This window comes from Dufourea novaeangliae, unplaced genomic scaffold, assembly GCF_001272555.1.
Source record: "Dufourea novaeangliae isolate 0120121106 unplaced genomic scaffold, ASM127255v1 scaffold6, whole genome shotgun sequence".
Taxonomy (NCBI): Eukaryota; Metazoa; Arthropoda; class Insecta; order Hymenoptera; family Halictidae; genus Dufourea; species Dufourea novaeangliae.
The window spans coordinates 3,457,094-3,476,788 of NW_015373900.1; the positions used below are offsets into that span (position 1 = coordinate 3,457,094).

A 19,695-nucleotide genomic window follows, 5' to 3' on the forward strand; every position below is an offset into this window, starting at 1 on the left:
TTGTATGTTTGGTAAACTAAATTGTATAATATATGATACAATATAAAAGAATATAGTCTAATATGAAACGTATATATTAATAGTCAACATACATTCTGAGAAAATCATCTTTATGTCTTCAGTAATTGTAAAATGGGAAATTTGAAATCCCCTACTTTGACGGGTTTGGTGGTTCTAGTGTTAAATATATTCTCGTTAAATATATATGACTTGTCAAGAACAACTCTTAACTTGAATTAGGTTTATAAGTTGATGAGTTAGATGGAACTTTGGAAAACTTTGGTCCAAAGGAATCCACGCAGCGCTGTCCGAGGTTTGAAAGTAGAACTACTGTCTACAGTTCTTAATAACTGTTTTACTTTTATCTTGTACATTTTGTGTACCATCTAATCAGTTTCTGAGCAATTATATTATACTAGTTGCATAAAACAATTGTCATTTTTGTTAGAAAGCTGTCTTATGCATACTGTAGGATAATTTTTTTTGTTTTCGAGATTCCTTTTTGTTTTGAATATTTCAACTATCTGAATCAATGGTCATTTATCAGGCAGTGTCCAATGAATAAGATAGGTACTGGAAAATTTCCCTGTCGAAATAGCACTTTCCACGCGTTTAATACAGCGAGACGGAAATGTATTTTATAGTCGCTGAATTTCGTTTTGCATTTCTCATAAAAAAGCACAAGCAATCGGACGAGTCGCTTGCAGAGATTGTGCATGTAAAATTAGTCTCGAAGACGTTCATCGGATCGATCGATTTTTTATTATTCCAAAACATTAAAGATTGAGGCAGTAAACTTGGAACGAAAATAACACTGATTTTTGTATTTTCACAGTGTCTTGGTAATTTCTTTCAAGCGAAGCTATTTATACGTTTGTAATGTTTCTTACGTTAAACGTGGTCGTGTAAACTTCAAGTTTGATGTTTTGCACATGAAATGACTAATTTCGCTTATTAATATATTTTAAAAAATATTTTTCAGAATGAAAATCGTCACTAAATATTTTTGTATTTAACTGTATTGTAAGATTTATATTTATATAGTACATCAACTTCCATTTTTATTCATTTTTTAATTCAAAATATTAGTCAACTAGTCGAATAATCATCGAATGACATCGATTTATGTTAGAATGCAGTTTTAAATGAACTTGAGATCAAAATTTTTGTATCGATAAAACAGTGATATTGTGAAATAAATTTCCATGAAAGAAGAAACAAAATATTGTGCATTTTTCTCGAAAATATCCTTCGCGACGAAAGCAATTTTTGTAGAATGTCAGACGGTCTCCTTCTTGAAGAACTAGTATTGTACGAGCGATGCTATTGGGAAGACTAATCGAACTTATTACTCGCGCGACCTTTAACTCTCGTACGACATCCAAAAAACATTTTTATTCGGAACTATTTATGTCGGTTAAATGATGATACAAAATATTCTACCTACTTCATTTAAATTCATAAAGCAATATCGATGTTTCCCTCGACATAAGAACTAAGAACACTAACATGGTACCCATTTATAAAAAGAAAGTCGGTGGCTATAATTTCTTCAGATGTTTCTTAATGGTTTCCGAAGTTTACACTTGCCGAAACTTATAGCCGGAGGTCCAATCGATTAAGCAAGTTTGAAGGGTTTACAGCTTTCTGTGATTATTTTTGGAATGGACTTTTCTAATCCTGCAAAATGGCTCTTTACCACCTCCAAAGTAGAACGATCTCTCACACGAAGTTTGTTGAAAAGATTACAGTGAAACTTCGATCATCCGAACTAACTTTATTATAGCACTGGCTTTTCCGAACATACTGCTGAGCTCGTATTATCCGAACTCGGGTCACACAGCGTACCAGTTACACAAACTTGTGCCGTAAATACTACAATGAAATGGCTTAAATAGCCAGAGTCGAATAATATAAACTTGCCTTAAGGGGGAAATCGTATTTTTCAGGTCAAAAAAATCGATTTCTTTTTTGGACGGAATCATTTAGTTTAATGACTCAAGAATTTCTCCACAAAATTTCATGTCGAAATTCGTAAAACTTTCGGAGTTATGAGCTCTCAACTGTCTCCAGCGCAGGTAGGTATGTATAGAACTTATAACGGGCTAAAACTTTAAACGCTATTTCCCCGAAACAGCTTTTTTGCGGGTGGTGTGCATAATATTTCTGTAACCACTGAACTGATTACCTTCAAATTTGGTCTGTATATTCAGCAAACATTACTTTACCATTTGACGAACCAGTTATATATCTTTTTTTACACAAAAAAATTGACGCATTGTTTTAGCAAAAATGAAAGTTTGGATTTGATAACTCACCACCTCTTCAATAAATTTTTTTTATTCTGGTTCGTCAAACTGAAGCTACGTGTGTATATGCAGTAAAACGCAGTTTTATTTTTCCGTTTCAGATTACCTGGAAGGTAAATATGCACACCAGCGGGCGACGAATTTTGGCGTGATAGTCGGTCATGCATAGCTTCTATATTTATTATTCAAAATTAATTTAAAAACAAACAGTAACTTCTTTAAAGACGAATAAAAACGTGGTCCAAATTTCAGATAAATCGAATTAGTAGTTTCTTTTTAAAAAATTTCTAAATTTTGCTATGGTTTTAGCCAAAAAACAGGATTCCTTTCTTAACACTAGGTTTACGGGACGCGTCATTTTGACGCATTTCGAATGCTTTCTAACCTCGAAATTCTCTATGTGGTATACCTATCTCTATAGGTATGCATTAATTTCAGAGATCATAAATTGTGTATTATATAAAATAAGTTGTTTTTTAAAGAAAATCTGCGGGTTCGTTGATGCGTGCCGTGGAGATACCTACACGATAAGTGCCCGTAAACCTAGTGTTAATAGCATAAAAGATCCTACAATTATCAAATCTTTAAATCCGCTGTATTAAATGTTTATATTATTGAACTACGAAATGAAAAATAATTACTTCACAAGATATCGGTGAATTATTACTCCCTCGATGAACCCTATCGATCTAATTGCGTTATAGCCTATAAACGCCCCAAAATGACCCAAGACAAGTCATAGGTACACTCCAGTTCATAAGTATTAAGGACTTATCGACTTGAAAAAGCGTTAGAATAAATATTATATAAGAAATATTATAGCTCAATACCCTATACTTATGTTACTAAGAAGTAACGAAAGTAGAGTAAAATATGTCATTTTTATGAAACATGACATTTTTTCGAATACCTGCAGCAGGTGTCCTAATATTCATGAACACTTATCTTATCCCTGCCTTATAAAGCAATACGAAATTGCTAAAAGTCTGAAATGAATATTGTTTAGGGGATATTAAAGCTCGATGGACTAGACTTATGCTGCTGTGAAGTAATAAATGTGGCCTAAAATATATATTTTTTACGAAACATCACATTTTCTTCACACAGACTGAGTCTCCACATACTTATGGGTGGTAGTGTATATACGAACAGATGATTGAGTCCACTTATATGAACATCAATTTTTATTATCTCAACGAATGAAGAATGTTAGAAGGGAGAATCGGTGAACTTCCATTATATTAACCGTCTTAAACCCCAACCTGTTCACATAAATTGAGTCCTACTGTACTTGCATGCTTGTTTTATATTAGATGCACTAACAAGTGATCCTTCATCTTCTTTAATCCTTGGATAAAGAGCGTAGATCACGCTGAAACACAGGCTTAAACTTTTTATGAAATGTTAATTCAAAATGTCAGGATGGGTAAAAAATGACCCAGGTTCGCCTTTCGTATGTCCAGCTTCAGAAGGTTAAACTGACGATAAAATTCGTATTCAAAACATTCTCTCTTTTTAGGGCGACCTAAGCCGATGCCAATGAATCGAATGGCCGATTGGACTAGTTAACCTTACTCGGCCGACCAACTGCAACAAGTATTGCGCACTTCCGGCTGGTCATTCATGTGTCCCCGCGATTGGAAATACGCGCGCTCACGCATATTTACCTCTTGAACCATCATTAATTGCTGTTTATCAACGAAACTCTTAATTATCCGCTCGTGCCACCACGGAGAACTTCCTCCGTCCTACGTAATAATTAAAGATACCAGGAAACGTTCTCTGCAGCACGTAAACCACTCGGAGGCGCTTGTTCTCTGCTAATCATCGTAACTGCTTCTTCTTCTTTTTGTTTCGTTACGGACACGCATTAAATTAACCGTGGTGAATTTGATTATGTTCCCTGAGTGACCGACGGAAACTTCTATGAAAGTTCACTTTCGCTCGGCTGGAATCGTCGGGTACTAACGGATCGCGACGATATGTTTATGATAATCTCACGAAATTTGAATGAATAAAGTAAACAGATTTAGTGGATTCGTGATTTTGCCGTGTATACTGATGCACGCACGAAAGATATATTTCGAATGATAAATTGTGTATGGAAGAGGTAAATGTACGATTTGTTTACGGGACACTCGAATTTGCATGGGACTGGTAATCGTCGAAATATATGAATAGTTATCGGTTAATTTAAACTTGAGACAATTTTTCAATAATTTGAGTATTAATACGAATCGAAATGTTCAGTGGAATAAACACGTGAATAAATTTACTCTCGACGGATAAAAAGTTCTTCGGATACTTATTCATACATAAAAGTTTGTATTAAAACTGAAGGAAATTAATGTTGCAATTCTTTTGATAAACCATCGCAGTAAATGAGACATTAATGGCGAAGCGCCTCTGGCACCAGCAGTAATTAATTGTCAAGTGTTTGCATTCTGCGTCAGAGTTCTCCAACTACACTTCGTTTCCTCAATATTACACTGTAAGTACCTGACATTCAGTAATGACGTCAGAATTTTATCGTCACAACTATACGTTCACATCGTTCATAAAAAATATAAACATCGTAATTTGCAGATAGACGTATAATATGTCTATGAATTTAATTCTTTACTACCAAGTTGCCATATTCGGGATGTGAAGTCCGAGGTGAATCTACGAGACATCTGAACTTTTAGGTTATGTGTATATAAACATACAAGATCCTTGACAATTCTTTTCACTGCTCCACTTCAAGCATACATTTTCTTCATAAATGTCACAGAGTAAAGAGGTGCATAATACTAATTTCTTACATTTACCCCCGTAATGCCTGAATTATGAATTTCAAATGCAAAAAAATTAATTACTGCTCACTTCAGGTTACTGGGTGTATTCAGTCGAAAAAAAAAATGAAAATGGCGCGGCACCTGTTTGCAGATGTTGTATAGATACTATGATTATAGTACAATAGTCAGTGACCATTAAAAGTTTCAAACCTATTTGCGAAAGACACATTGCCCTTGATACTACACACGACATCAAAGAACCGTACTTTTTAACATCAGTTTCAAGAAAGTAAACATCGTATAATACTTAATAATTTTGAAATTAAAATATCTCCTAAACTAATGGCTTTTTGGTATAAATAGCTTATTACTTTTTTATAGGGAATGGCGAGCTGCAATGCATTAAAAAATATATGATTCCACTAAAGAAAACAAATTTGACATACATATGTCCTCTACGCGCATACCTACATAAAAAACTACTCAAACTATTTCTTCCCTGATACCATTTGACTTTTATTCGAAATGTTTTTCGGTATCATCAACGGTTTCGAAGATATTCGGGGGAATCGATTTAAGTGACTTATCCTGTATATTACAACAGGTGGTAAGAGATTAACTTAAATTGATGAAACTGCAGCACAGAGGGGAATAAGAAAAGCAGAAACAGTGAATTCTCCGAAACTCCACTTCGGTACTAGAGGGTTACCACTTATTTTACAAAATACATCCGTGCATAAAGTACGAAATCACGCGGACCTCTATGATACGTACACTATCTACCAAAAGTTTGCGTACACCTACGATATTTTTATTCCACACCCAAATACAAACTGTCGGGTTTAATATTTCGCCATGTCCTAATCCTTGGACATTCTTTGTATAGTTTTGTTGCTATAAAAATACACAGCTTTCCATCAACTGCTGATAATAAACTTTTATGGCAGCTAATACAGTTTATGATATCACATTTCTATGATTGAGATGTTCAGCTTTGTCATTGTTTATTAGTTTGTGACGTTCTACGAACCGAATTGTTGATTTCTGAGCAGATTGCATGATTCTGTTAAGTTCAAATATACATGGCAAGAAATCAGCAGTCCTAGTTGTCAAGGCACAGAGAAAAAAAATCAAAGTATCACAAAAAAGGATGGCTACAGGCTCATTTGTATACCATTAAAATTATACAAAGAATGTCCAAGGATCATGGCGAAACATTAAACCCTACAATTTGTATTTGAGTGTGTGGAATACAAATGCAGTAGACGTACCCAAACTTTTGGCCGGCAGTGTACATATACACCAACGAGCAAACTCGGCTTCCGTTAGGGGAAAAAGTGAAGTAGGAGAAGGGCCTCCTAACACTTGGTAAATTTATTTCAAGTACCGAAATAAATGTTAAAATGAATGTTAATTTGGCATAAATTTTAATTACTCCCGAGATCAACTAGTAAGAGGCCCTTCTCCTATGTCACCTTTTCCCCTAGTGGAAACCGAGTTTGCTCGTGGGTGTACATGCCATATAAAATCGTACAAATGACACGTTTACCAAAACAAATTAACAGAGTGTCCTCAAACAGCGGTAACTAATTACCACGGAACTGCAAGTTTTCATTACTCCGTATCACTGTCATCGCGCAGCCTTTCATTTCCCCTAAAATTACAAGGTTTCGCTAACCGCGACTTCATTTCCGCGACGAAAAGCAACTCCCCGTTCAACGAAAGAGTTCACCCACCCACCCACCCGTTTGATGAAACAGTAAAAGCAGAAAATTTGCGATCACTTTGAAAAGTGAATGTCATCAATTAGGATCCAAGCGCGCGCTAGTGCTCGCGCGGTAAGTGAGTAGCTAATCAACGCGCGGCTAGCACGAGAAGCGCGTAGGAAACTTAATGACCAGTCTCTCTCTCTCTCTCTCTCTCTCTCTATCTCTGTGCGCGCCGCAGGTAAAGACAAAAGAAAATCAGATAAACCTCGATTCACGTACCCTTGGCCCATCCAGTGAGAACGTTCCCAAGATAAGCGACCTTATAGCTGGGGTCGTACTCGGTGATGGAGGCGTTACCCCTGTGCCTCCTCCACAGCCTGCCCAGGCCCCTCTTCAAGGACCTCAGTGTCCTCTGCCCGAATTCCTTGCTGACAGTTGGGTTCTGGGCCCCGGCTGATGTGCCGTTCTCCTCGTCGACGGGATCTGCGACCACATCGCCCATCGTCTTCATCGTTCTGTCGCAAAAATATTCTCCGAAGTATGTCTTTCTTCGTTCAAGAGTCCCGTTCCCAGCGAGACGATCGACGAAAAATCATGGGTGCCGTCTGTGGGACCGCTACATCGTGCAACGACGACTCTTCCGGTAGCCGGCGCGTGTCTGGCCGATATGGAAGGGGGATTCGCGCACGATATCACGACGGATAATACAACACACGGCTCTTGTGTTGCAAGGAGACTCTCTCGACCTTTCGGTGTCCTGGCCGCCGCTCCAGCGGAGTTATCCGACCAGGTGGATGAGCTCTATCGAGGTCACGACCGCCACCAGAGCCGCTGCTGCTGCTGCTGCTGCTGCTGCTGATCGAGAGAGGTTGTGAAACTCGAATAAATCTCTCTCTATCCCTGATCCCGTGTTGCGGCTTGCACGACGACGACGACCACGACCACCACCGCACACTCTCCTCTCCTATCCGCACCTCAAGGCCGACCTCTTGTCGTTATTCCCACGTACGATGGAAGGTCGGTTGTGCTTCTCATGAAAAGATACCACCTTCCGGGACCACCGTCTCCCGTCTCGTCGTGTTGCTGCTGCGAGCGACGGTTCCTCGGCTCCTGGAACGCAAAACGATCAACGTGATTAGGCCTGGGTATCGTGAATATAACCCTATTGTGCGTGTACAGGTGCGCGGGTTAATTAATGGACGGGGGTAATTATATCGGTACGTTGTTCCTGGGCTACCGGTGACACGTAACAGGTCACGTTTGGCTGGGAGAGATTCGTGTACCGTGCTAAGATCGTAAGTTACCGGGTATGTATCTACAAACTGAACGGATCGCGCTATCGCTCTGTCTCAATCTGACTCGGTGTGCTTCCTTTGCTGTCTAAGTCACGCGATAGACTTGTGGATGTGATCAATTTAACCAATAATTTTCTTTTATACGTGTCTCTCATATACTTTACAATTTGTCAATACAGATATTAGGTAAATTATTATAATTGTAAAAGATAGCACGAGGACGATAGCTCCAATGAGACAACGTCTTTTTGGTAATGTCTATCGATCTGAATTATTTCGCGTTGTTTGTTGGCCAATAATAAGAATTCCAATGACTGGAGGTGGTCCAGCTAATTTGTTTTGTTGGTGACTTACGATATTTGCATAGGACGCTTATGCGACCGTGTATGGATAGGCATTTGCACGGGCACAGTGGATAATTGGATGGAATCGTGTCTTACAATAGATCGCTTGAGGATTTGTGAAGACGGTTCTTGATTATCCTTTTTATGTTTAGGTTATAATGATGTTCTGTGGTATTTTACGTGCTAAGTGATTTGAACCTTGCGCAATTTAATTGAGTAACATGCAATGTATAGAGACATTGGACACCATAAGCTGCAATTATGGGAATATATTGGTTTAAATCTAGATAATTTGTTTGTCAATTTTTGCCTATTTGGGTCAAATAGACGCGGATAGTGTCACGAGGGTTGAACACGGGGTCAAACCATTTAGGAACCTCTAATGTTCATTAGAATAAAACGTGTTCGATTAACAGAAGCTTATAAATTAACAGACAATTTCTTTCTTTCGTAAATCATTGCTCTATATAAAGTGTGGTGTGTAATGTACAATAATTTTAATGAAAATAGACAGAATTTTCATTTTACTTTTCACTTGAATCATTTCAAGTCCAACATGTACTACAAAGTGAGTTTGATCCTTTTCTTAGCCCTTAACTGGTGAGGTGAGGTCTAAGGAACTCGATAAATATCTTTAGAATATTTTATTTCTATTCAAAAGTTAGGTACCTAAAGAGATGCTTGATTATGTCTATGATTTTTTCTATGACAATGAAAAGCAACTAGTTGTGTAATAAGTACACTCAACCCTTCCATAACACGGTTAATTCGTTCCGTGTTGCATCGAAATCGTGTTAAGCGAAACTTCTTGTTATGTATACAAGGGGATTCCCTATTTATGTCTACCAAAGCAGTGTGAAGGAAACAGTCGGGCTATATAAAGGTTGTCCAATTTTATTCTCATGCTATATGGAAACCGTGTTATAACAATATCGTGTTATAGGGGCGTTGTCGCAATTTTTGCATTGGGTTATATCAAAAACGTGTTGTAAGAGGATTTAGTGTAATAGATAATAAGATTTCCACTTAACCAGTTAAGGGTTAAGTCACTTCGTATATTCAAAAACAAGTTTTAAGAAGACTAACGATTTTAACAGACATTTAACCGAATCCATTTCTTACTGTAGTTAAAGAGCACACTAACAAGAAGAAACTTTATGTTGGCGTTGCTAGAAATCGATGTGGGAGGTATTGCTTCACGATTGAAGTGTTTCGGAATTGGATACGCTATTTTTAAAATTTTCGACCTCCCTCAACGCAATATACATGAAGTGAAATACCAGCATCTATGTGTGGGTTGCGTTAGACGTATCAGTTAAACAAAGGAAATTATTCTTGAAAAATAAAATTCTTCAAAGTTAAAAGCTTTGTTATACCAAATCTCTGTATTTTAAGAAGGCTTAACTGATAGAATTTACATTTCGCCATTTTTATAATTTTTAAATGAAAAGAAATGTTAAATATTCAACTGTTCTCAGAAATATCAAAGTCAATTATATATCATGTTTATTTAAAATCAATAACGCGGATGATATCAGCCTGTTCAAGTTAAATGTATAATTACATATGCAACGTGCTTCTCAACAAGAACCTAATTTACCAGCTACAAAAAATAATAGTTTCTTTTCTTTAATACGACGAGATCGTTGTGATTAAGTTCTTCGCACCAGTTAGCGACGGAAAAAAAAGATTAATTACGGGGTAATTGGGATTTCCCTGTTACACAAAAAACACAAAAATTGCTCCTTATGCACTCCTTATAATATTCAGCGGTTTTTTTGCCTGTCATTGTATAATGCAAATTGTTCGACAGATAGGACACGTCCGGATGATTGAATTACTACAGTGGCGCGTTTTCTCCGAGTTCTGAAAAGTTCACTTTTACGTAAGCCTGGTTTCTATCTATTTTCAGTGCTGCTTTACATAACACGTACCAATGTTCATTGTGTCGTCCTGAAAAGATAAGAATTGTATATTTCGAGCTGCATTCTCATAAGAATAGCGAAGACCGGAGTTCGAGAAATGTTTGTGTCTCTCCACCTACCGTTACGGACCTAGTTTCTGATTAGAATCCAATTCCTGATCAGTTTAGTATGTAGACGCCATATAATAAGTTCACTATGATAAAAGTCTTTCCCAAAACATTAACTGTTCTGAAATTCGTACGTAAAATTTGATACCTCAAAGTAAGACACAGATACATGATTTAGGTTTAGGTGATCAGGAATTGATCCCTTTGCACTTCTTATTTTAAAATTTAAAGTATAATTTAATTATTATTATTTTTGCATTTTTGTTAATACCAAATTAAAGATGAAACATGGGTTTACTCGAATAATAAGAATTCAACAGGACAGTTATACGTAGCGCTAAAAATGGATATTAGAAACCATTATTTTTATAATTTTTTGATTTCAAGTTTTGTTTAGGGTACATGTAAATAAAATAACTGAAAAAGAAACAAAAATTCTAAAAAACATCATCATGGGGTTCAAGTCCATTTTCCGAGTTTAAGCGACACACAGGTCCGGTCCACCAGAGGACACTTCGGTCGAGGTGAGTAAAATCCCCATGGTGGTGTTTGTGGTTTCTTTTCCAGTTATTTTATGTGTATGTATACAATATTTAAAAAAAAGTCTAGAAAGTCAGAAAAATTATAAAAAGTAATTTATTTGCATGCATTTTCAGAGCTGCTTATGGTAGATTTTCATGCTTTTTTTCTGGCCTATACTGAATTTTCAGTAACACACGTAAACGCGTAATAACAAGACAAAAATGTAATGTAGTTTTCCGAGCGTCCTTCTACATTTTGCGTCGTATTGGTGATGTTATGTCCACAATGGGGCCGGCTCCCAGCCGCTCGGACATTTGATTAAGCACGTGACGAACGTGAACCTCGTTAGGTTGTTATAACATTGTTCGGATATAACATTGCCATTCATGAGTATTAGGACATCTGGTCCTAATAAAATGTATACGCTGCTCACAAGAATTACAGGATCTATATTGTAGCCATTGGACCTATTATTATAGCGTTAATTCCTGCTAAATGTTTAAAAAACAACTACTTAGGTATTAGTATCCTACGGATAAAAAGGTGAATTTATTAAACTTGTATCAGTTGTTTTCCTTTCGTCATTCGGTTAACGTAATAAGTACCTACGTCCACAATAACGAACCTCTAAATGTTTTGAGCAGTGTATATCTTGAACCATTTCTGCTACTTTACATTATCGTAAATGTTGTTCTTGTATTATTAATATTTCCTAGACTATGTTCATTTCATACCTTCCACAATTTCGTAATGCCTCATTACATTTATCTTATATTCGATAAATGTGATAATACTTATGATCACTAATTTAGATACGTAGGTACGTATCGCAATAACAGTTTCAACCTTCGAAATAAGAGCCGCCAAATGCATTAAATACTTAAAATAAATTGTATGATATAGTAATATACGTAATATGCATGATGAGTCACGCGTAAGACAAGCCACCTAAGTAACTTCTGCAATTTTTGAGATAGGGAGGAACGTTTGAAACGAAAACTGTTTGGTTCTTGAAGGGCCATTATGTGATAAACAAAATTTTCTTCCAACTGACGGTGGTTAGGAGGTTATAAGGTCACTTTGACTTTTTTTTAAAGCAGAATCATGCATTTTTAAACACCTACGATTTACCCGCCACGAGCTCTTTTCCAGACGATTTTAATGACTAGTGGTAACTGAAGGTCACTGAAGGTCACTGAAGGTCATGGACATGAGAAAGGGTGAAATTTCATTCGTATGTCTTCCTGCAGAAACTTTTACATGGAAGTTTTAATTTATTTTAAACACATGGTATTGATACCTTGTAATTTAATAAAAATAAAAATATATTTATATATTTTATGCGAATATAAAACAAATATGAAGCTAATAACAGCAGAGGTAATTACTTAATGTATTAATAACAAAGAAATGTTCAAACAAGACCGAATGACTTGATGACAATAATTGCTGATAGCAGCAAACGTTTCGGTTTAACTACCGTCCCAACAATAAATGCGTTAATATCTCTCTTTCAAGATTAATTATGTGTGACGTCTATTTAGATATGATTTATGACGGCCAATGGGACACTGCGTTCGCGACACAACAATTGAGTGTTTTGTGTTCAAACACAATAATAACATAAACAACACAAAAATTGTTTTTGCTTAATTCGTATGATAAAAAGACACTAAATATTTTTAAAATTTGTATTTGCTTCAGTGCAGTAAATATCATAGTATAAAACTACTTCTACTTATGTTCCTTTTATAAAGAAATTCAATACTGTTGCCATTAGAATTTTATTTATTTAAAGTAATTGATATCTGACACAACTATAGAATGATTTTACTGTGGTCTAGAATAATGATACTATTTTAATTTAAACTTTTACTAAATACCTAAATAAACAGATTTCAAAATTAATTATCGACTCGAATTTCGTATTAATTGTAGTTTCACGTGATAGTAATTGATTTAGTCTGTTCCTACATAATATATTAATATAGTTGATAAAACAATATTTTGTTCTGCAAATTCTTTTGCAATTAAAAAAAATATTATTATATATTCTTACAATTTACAAACTGAATTGTGAAACAATTTTATTACATTATAATATTTTGTAGTAGATCCACGCCAATGTTATAGAACTATGAAAACAATGAAATCTTCATTTCGGTGTACATTCAGCCATGCATTAAATTACACTTTCACCGTGTCTTTCTTCTAACGCGTTACGCGGCGATTTACATATTTCGACAGGGTCCATCAAGTTGAAAGCAACGAATTCAACCGAACATCGTGTTTGCTTTACTACGGTACTTGTCCTTGTTTCGCGAAATCGCGTAAATCGAATTCCTGTTCGTAAAAGTCGTAATAAAACAGTTTTATTGCGTACACGCATTTGCGCTGACATCGCCAGAAGACATCACTATGCAAAACACCGCTTCCAAGAAACACAACTAGTTCGCCAATTGGTACTATTCAGCGATAGCTGTTTTAAATATTCCCTGGTCGTGAATCGAACAGAAAAATGACAAACGAAATATTTCGACGCATTAATTTTCCGTTAAGTTTCTGTATTTTTCGTTTGAACTGCGTGTAGATTGAGATTACGTTTCCTGAATTTCCAAAAGCCCAATAATAACAAGATTTATAAGTTATTATTTAAATTCAATATATCACTCTTCGGTGGAAGATAAATTTAGAAGTTTCAAATTTAAAACACCTTCGTTATTTTGTCTGAGATAAAAAAAGTGTTGATAAGAAGTGACTCAGAAAGTTTGATAAAAATGAATAATTAAGGAAATGAAAGCGACACTTGTTTTTTCTGTTCTTGGAAATATGGACAAATTAAAGAATTGTTCATTGGTAAATTTCACTAACATTTTCTTTATAACTTAATTCTATAGAATTGAAATTTTCTTCACGAGTGTTCATTTTATATTTTATATACGAAAGTAACAGAATAAGTATGTTATACAAACTGTCCTCTACTACGATATCGAAAACTCAAATTACACTGTTCAACAAATTTTTACTTTTTTCCTACCTCATAACTGACAATATGCGTTTCTGATAGCTCTTTATGAGCTGAATAGAAATCTGCAAACCGTTTTTCACAGCACACCCAGTTTTAAAAAAAGTAGCTAATTTTCCAACTTTGGAGGTGTATTGTACTTTTACAGTAACAGTTGTTCAGGTGCTTTTGACACGAAATAATTCTCTGGACTCTTCCGAACAAAATGATATAAATTGGGATTATATTATAGACATCTAAATATGTTTAAATAATAATAATCATAGAGAATTATTTCAGGTCAAAAGGAACTGCGTAAATGTTGCTGTAAATCACAATACACCTCCAAAGTTGAAACTTTGCAATTTTTTAAAAAATTGAGTTTTTCAAACACTGGACGTGCTGAGCAAAAACGGTTTGCAGATTCGTATTCAACTCATAAAGATCTATCAGAAACGCCTATTAGCAGTTATGAAGTATTTTACGTGTTGAACAGAGTTATTTAAATAAACGTTTCTGAAAAAGATGTAGAATTAATTAGTATTTGTCGTTTTCAATATTAGAGACTTCCGCAGTACACGATGCTGGCAAAGCTTTGGATTAATTTTTCCAAATAAGACGGCTTTCACCCAAAAGCCTCAAGGGTAATAACTGTATTTTCAATATGGCTGCCATTCTCTACCACGCTAGGTACATCCTACATCTACTCTAGCCTACATAATTTCCTGTTACTTCTATTTACTTTTTTATCATTTTACTCGTTACCATAAATATTGTTTTCTAACACGTTAACCTTATACAAAATTGTCTATTAAACTAAACAAAATATATGATAAAATGTGATTTAACAGTGAAAGAATATTATCAGTCGATGGTTTAGAAAAAATGAACGATACTTGGTCCATTTCTATTTTTATTGAAATTGGCTTAGCAAATAAACGAAAGTTTCGATCATAAAAGGTACAACCAGTTTGAATCGACGAACTTTCAACATGAATACATTTTCCATCTGCGGTCGCTGATCAGTAACTGTAGCAAGGAAAGTACAAGTAGACATCACTGTTGGTGAATCTTATTTCTACTATGCTCCAGTGACTCTTTCTCCTTCGCATATTATCAATGAAGTAGCAAGATTGTTTGGGAGTCGCTTTCCAACAAATTTTTTTACAGAATCCCGGAAATACGCCACGCATTTTAAATTAGCGCGGCCTCGGAGAAACGATTATCCGTGAGCCGATTAGAATGATTGTTTAATCGCTTCTTTTTTCCTCGACGAGTTTTCTTTCAACGTAAATAGACGTGATCGCAACCCGTGTTTGCGTATACAACATCTTTACTCCTTTATAACAAGGAACGATAACTCGTGCATGCTTAAACGTCCTCGTGGGGCTTGTTATTCGAAAAGTGCGTAATACCTTAATTACAGGAACCAGCTTTTATCGAAACACGAGTGCTTTGTGTCAGCGAACACCTGATAGACTTGTCGTAAATAATTGCCTCTTTCGTGTGCGTTTAAGTAACGTATCTACATCACTTTTGTTTAAAAATATACTTCTTAAATTTAGTTACGAAAAATCTTACCATCCTTACTGATCAGTTCGCAATTTATAGATACTTTAAATTCAATCGATATGACACTTTTTCCAAGTATCTAGAGAGTTTTTCTTAGTACTAAAAAGACAGAAAAACATGTTTCTATTAGTCGTTTGCCTTGAAAGAATTTACTTTATGAGAAATAACTGGAATACTCGAAAAAAGAAGTAATGTATATAGATGTTGGTTAAAAGGTCAATAACAACGATGTAATAAAATTTTATACTGCGATCTTCATTAACGCACGAAATCTTGCTTTTTAATTATACCCATTTGACTTCTGATGAAAGCATCGGTATTTTCGTATAACCCTTTCAGCGTCAAAATGTCTGATGACGAACGTGGATTATATGTTCACTCATTGCGATGAAACATCCATTGGGCTGAATAATTTTTCACATTTAGGTTTTTTAATTTTCTAATTTTAATTATTTTTCGTAATACGTGTCCATAGCGCGCATTGAAAAGTTCCACGCGATATACAGGGTTGACCATAAACCAGTTTAGATTATTCTACTGCTGGATGTTCGATTGAAAATTCTTTTAGCCAGTGTAGGATGATTCGAGGAGAGCTTTAAGACGATTGTACCAAATTTTGTTGTCAACCTTTTTTTTTCCAGAGTTATCAAGGTCACCTTCAGTTTGTTATAGATAAACTTACCATTTTTTTAGGCCCATCTTCTAGCGGCTATTGAGACGAATTCAGCAAGTATCATAACAAATAATGGTTTTTCTTGTAAACCAAAAACATTAAGAAAATATAATTTTCCTTAATTAAAACGACGTTCAAAATGGTGTCAATCAGCTGCAATACACTCACGTAAAAAGTCTACACTGATGGTTAAGCATGCAAGCAAATTCTCGATCCAACAGCCAGCAGTAAAATAATCTAAACTAATGACTTTTTTTGGTCTACCCTGTACAAATGGATTCACAGCACGTGGTAACCAATTTTAAAAAAAAAACATATACATGGGTTCATTGCGCTGAAAAGGTTAATTCCAATTTCCATAGATTGGCCCACAAAAATTTATGTTTCCATAAACAGTCATAAATGTCAATAGTCCAGTTACGGAATTAATTTAGGACCGGATCGGTGTAGCACATTTCTATTTCTATCAAACTTTCACAGTTTCGAACGAGGATACGATGAGAGCGAGAGACGCGGAATTCTAAGGAAATGGGGAACTTGTGCAACGTTTCGTACTAGACTGACCGCAAGACTTCCGTTGAAAGCCGTAATTTCCGGTAAGATAAGTTAACCGGGCAAAAACACAGACGATTCGTACGGTTCAGTCCTCGGCGAAGTGCGAGCTAAGGAGCCTTGGGCTCGAAATTCAGCAAGCCGTGTACCAACTTTTACACTTACCCTCGTCCATCCTTGTAATCGTTTCCTTTTTGCACGCCTGCTGGTTCACGAAACTTCGTAAACTTATGCAAAAAGGATCTAAACCGTTTTTGGACACGCCACACAACGCTTCATCTATTGGTGTCGTTTTAGTACACTTTTGGTAGTAGCATATGTGATGTGCTCTGGTAAAAAGGAATTATCCTCTTCAGGAACGAATTGATTAAGACTAGAAATAACATTTTCTTTCTTCTTCGGTTGTATTTAACTAAACTATATTTATAAATATTAACGACGGTCAATTTGTACAAAATCCTTTTTTGTTGGGGAATTTTCTAATGAATATTTAATTACAGTTTTGAATAATGACGCTTGAATAAAAGGAAAACTAAACGTACACATACGTTCCACTATCTCTCAGGAGGTTAAGGTGTGCAAAAATCGACTTTAACTTTTTCAGTGTTTTTTAATGCAATGAGACCAACTCCAATGATCTAGGATAATTATTGACTTCGCAATAGGCAATTAAAATTATGTATCAAGAATGATAGTAGACAATTGAATTAAATTGGTGGTACCAAGCTTCACTGTTCCAAAAATATTGTGGACTGCATGTTTTATACATACATACTCTAATCGATGTTAAATGAAACACGTAAAACCATTCAGCTGAAAATAAGAACGTCGAAACGTAAGAGCAGCTGAAAACAAAACAGAAGAGACAAACCCCCTACGGAATGCGTAACTTTAAATACGTTTATCTCGAAAATTCATTTTTGCATTTTAACCTCTTTTTACCAGAGCATGTCACATATATTCACTAAACAGTTATGTTATATACAGGATGGGTCACCTAACATTTGCACCTCAAATATCTTTATTGTTTTTAAAGAGATGTCAAATGTCTTAAGGACAAAGTTGAATGCTTCAATGGTGCTCACGTCAAGCCAAAAAAATGTTTGCTTTTGTCATTTTTTTTAGAGATATCAAGGTCACCTTTTCCGTGACCTTGAATAATTGTAGTCATTGAATTCCTAATGAAAGGGACTATCATTGTTGGTGTTTAAATAGGATCATTCCGTTTAAAAAAATGAAGGTGACCTCGATATCTCTAAAAAAAATGACATAAAAACAAAAATTTGTTTGGCATGATGTGTCCTTAAGATATTTGACGTATGTTTAAAAACGGACTCACATGTATACCCTCGAACAAACTCAAATTACTTGACATTAATGTGAAGATATATATAATGTCAATAGAATCGACATTAATTTGTAAAACGTTTAATATGTTTGGATCAGTTTGCTGACAATTTGGAGAACCTGTCATTCTGTAGAGAATTTAAAGTTAGTCGTAGAAAAATAGACATAACATATGAAGCTGTATCTACTGCTCGAAACTGAAACAGCTGTATTTTTAAAATAATAAGTCTTCTTCCATCGAAATGTGTACGTTTAGGATTAGTAGCTTTCTCCTAACGAGATATTAACTGATACGTTCTATCTTTGTAATGAGTCATGGTTTTAGATTGTAGAAATTATTTAAATGCTGCAAATTACGGAAGAAAAGGCATCAGATGCTAGAAAGCTGATAGTCTGGTATGGAAAAATCTAGTGAATGCGGCAGCTGTGGCAAGATTAATCTAAATTCATACAGCAGAGACATCCGCAATTCTTTCTTTGATTTCATATAATTTAGTAAAACACAATACTTATAGATTTACAAACAGTATTCAATAATCAAAGAAAATGGGAAGTATAATTCCATTACAACTTCTATGTAGGTCAATAGACAATATTGGTCGTGTTAAGTCATTATTGGCTGTATCAGCAATATCATATGGTACATTACAATGTTCTGAGTTTTAGAAATTGTATTAAAAAAGTAGTAAATAAGAATATGATGTAAATTAAAAAATATAAATTATAACTCTGTTCGTAAGGAGTTATGCCTGCCTATAAATTTGGAAAAAATCGATTTTTGGGTTTTTATCATTTCTTACAATAGTTGCATCATTTTAGAAATATTGTGTGAAAGTTTGAAGTTGATCCGACCAAAACTGGCGGAGTTACGCCCGTTTAAAGTATACGCCCTTGGAAGTTTCGGAGCAGATATAAAGTGGTAGAATCCCTTTCAAGGGGTGCATGAGTCATGAATACTCTGTCCCAATACAATTTACGGTTGTGTTAGTAAATACACAAAGCTATATGAAGCCGTAATACTAAGAATAACTATATATAAAAAATTTGCATTAATTCGGTTGTAAACCTGACTTGAAACTTTAAACGTGTTTTTTGCAGAACCACATTTTCAAAATCGGTGACCAAAATATCTCGAGAACCGCTCACCGAAGTGATTCAGCTTTAGTGGACTCATTGTATACATAAAAATCTAGTGCCTGATCGTGGCTTTTTGTATTTCATTGCGTAGTTTTTATTTTATAGATCAAAAATGAACGATTTTTTTGGCGAAAATCGTTACTTCGATTTAGAACAGCCGCCATTTTGTCGCAAAGTAATTTTTCAGGATAATGAACGATCGGGCATTAAATAATTTAATATATTAACTAAATTTACTCGAAATTTTTATTTCAAATAAACGAACTCGAAGTTACAGTGATCGCCGCAAAACACCTAAAATAAAAACACCGCCGGGAGATCGCTGATATTTCCCCTATTTATTCATATTCTGCATTGAAGAAATTACTATAAGCACTTTAAAATGTACACTTTCGAATACAATGACGTATGTTGAAAAAAGT

At 35.2% G+C, this 19,695-nt stretch overlaps 1 protein-coding gene across 1 annotated transcript in view; it reads right to left on the reverse strand.

Annotated features, from left to right (window-relative positions):
• The window catches only part of LOC107193604, a 116,980-nt gene that overhangs the window by 40,790 nt on the left and 56,495 nt on the right, over positions 1–19,695 (reverse strand). Inside the window, exon 2 of the mRNA XM_015583083.1 lies at positions 7,075–7,905. Coding sequence (XP_015438569.1) covers positions 7,075–7,306 — 232 coding nt within the window. The 5' untranslated portion in view covers positions 7,307–7,905. The remainder of the gene's footprint in view (positions 1–7,074; positions 7,906–19,695) is intronic.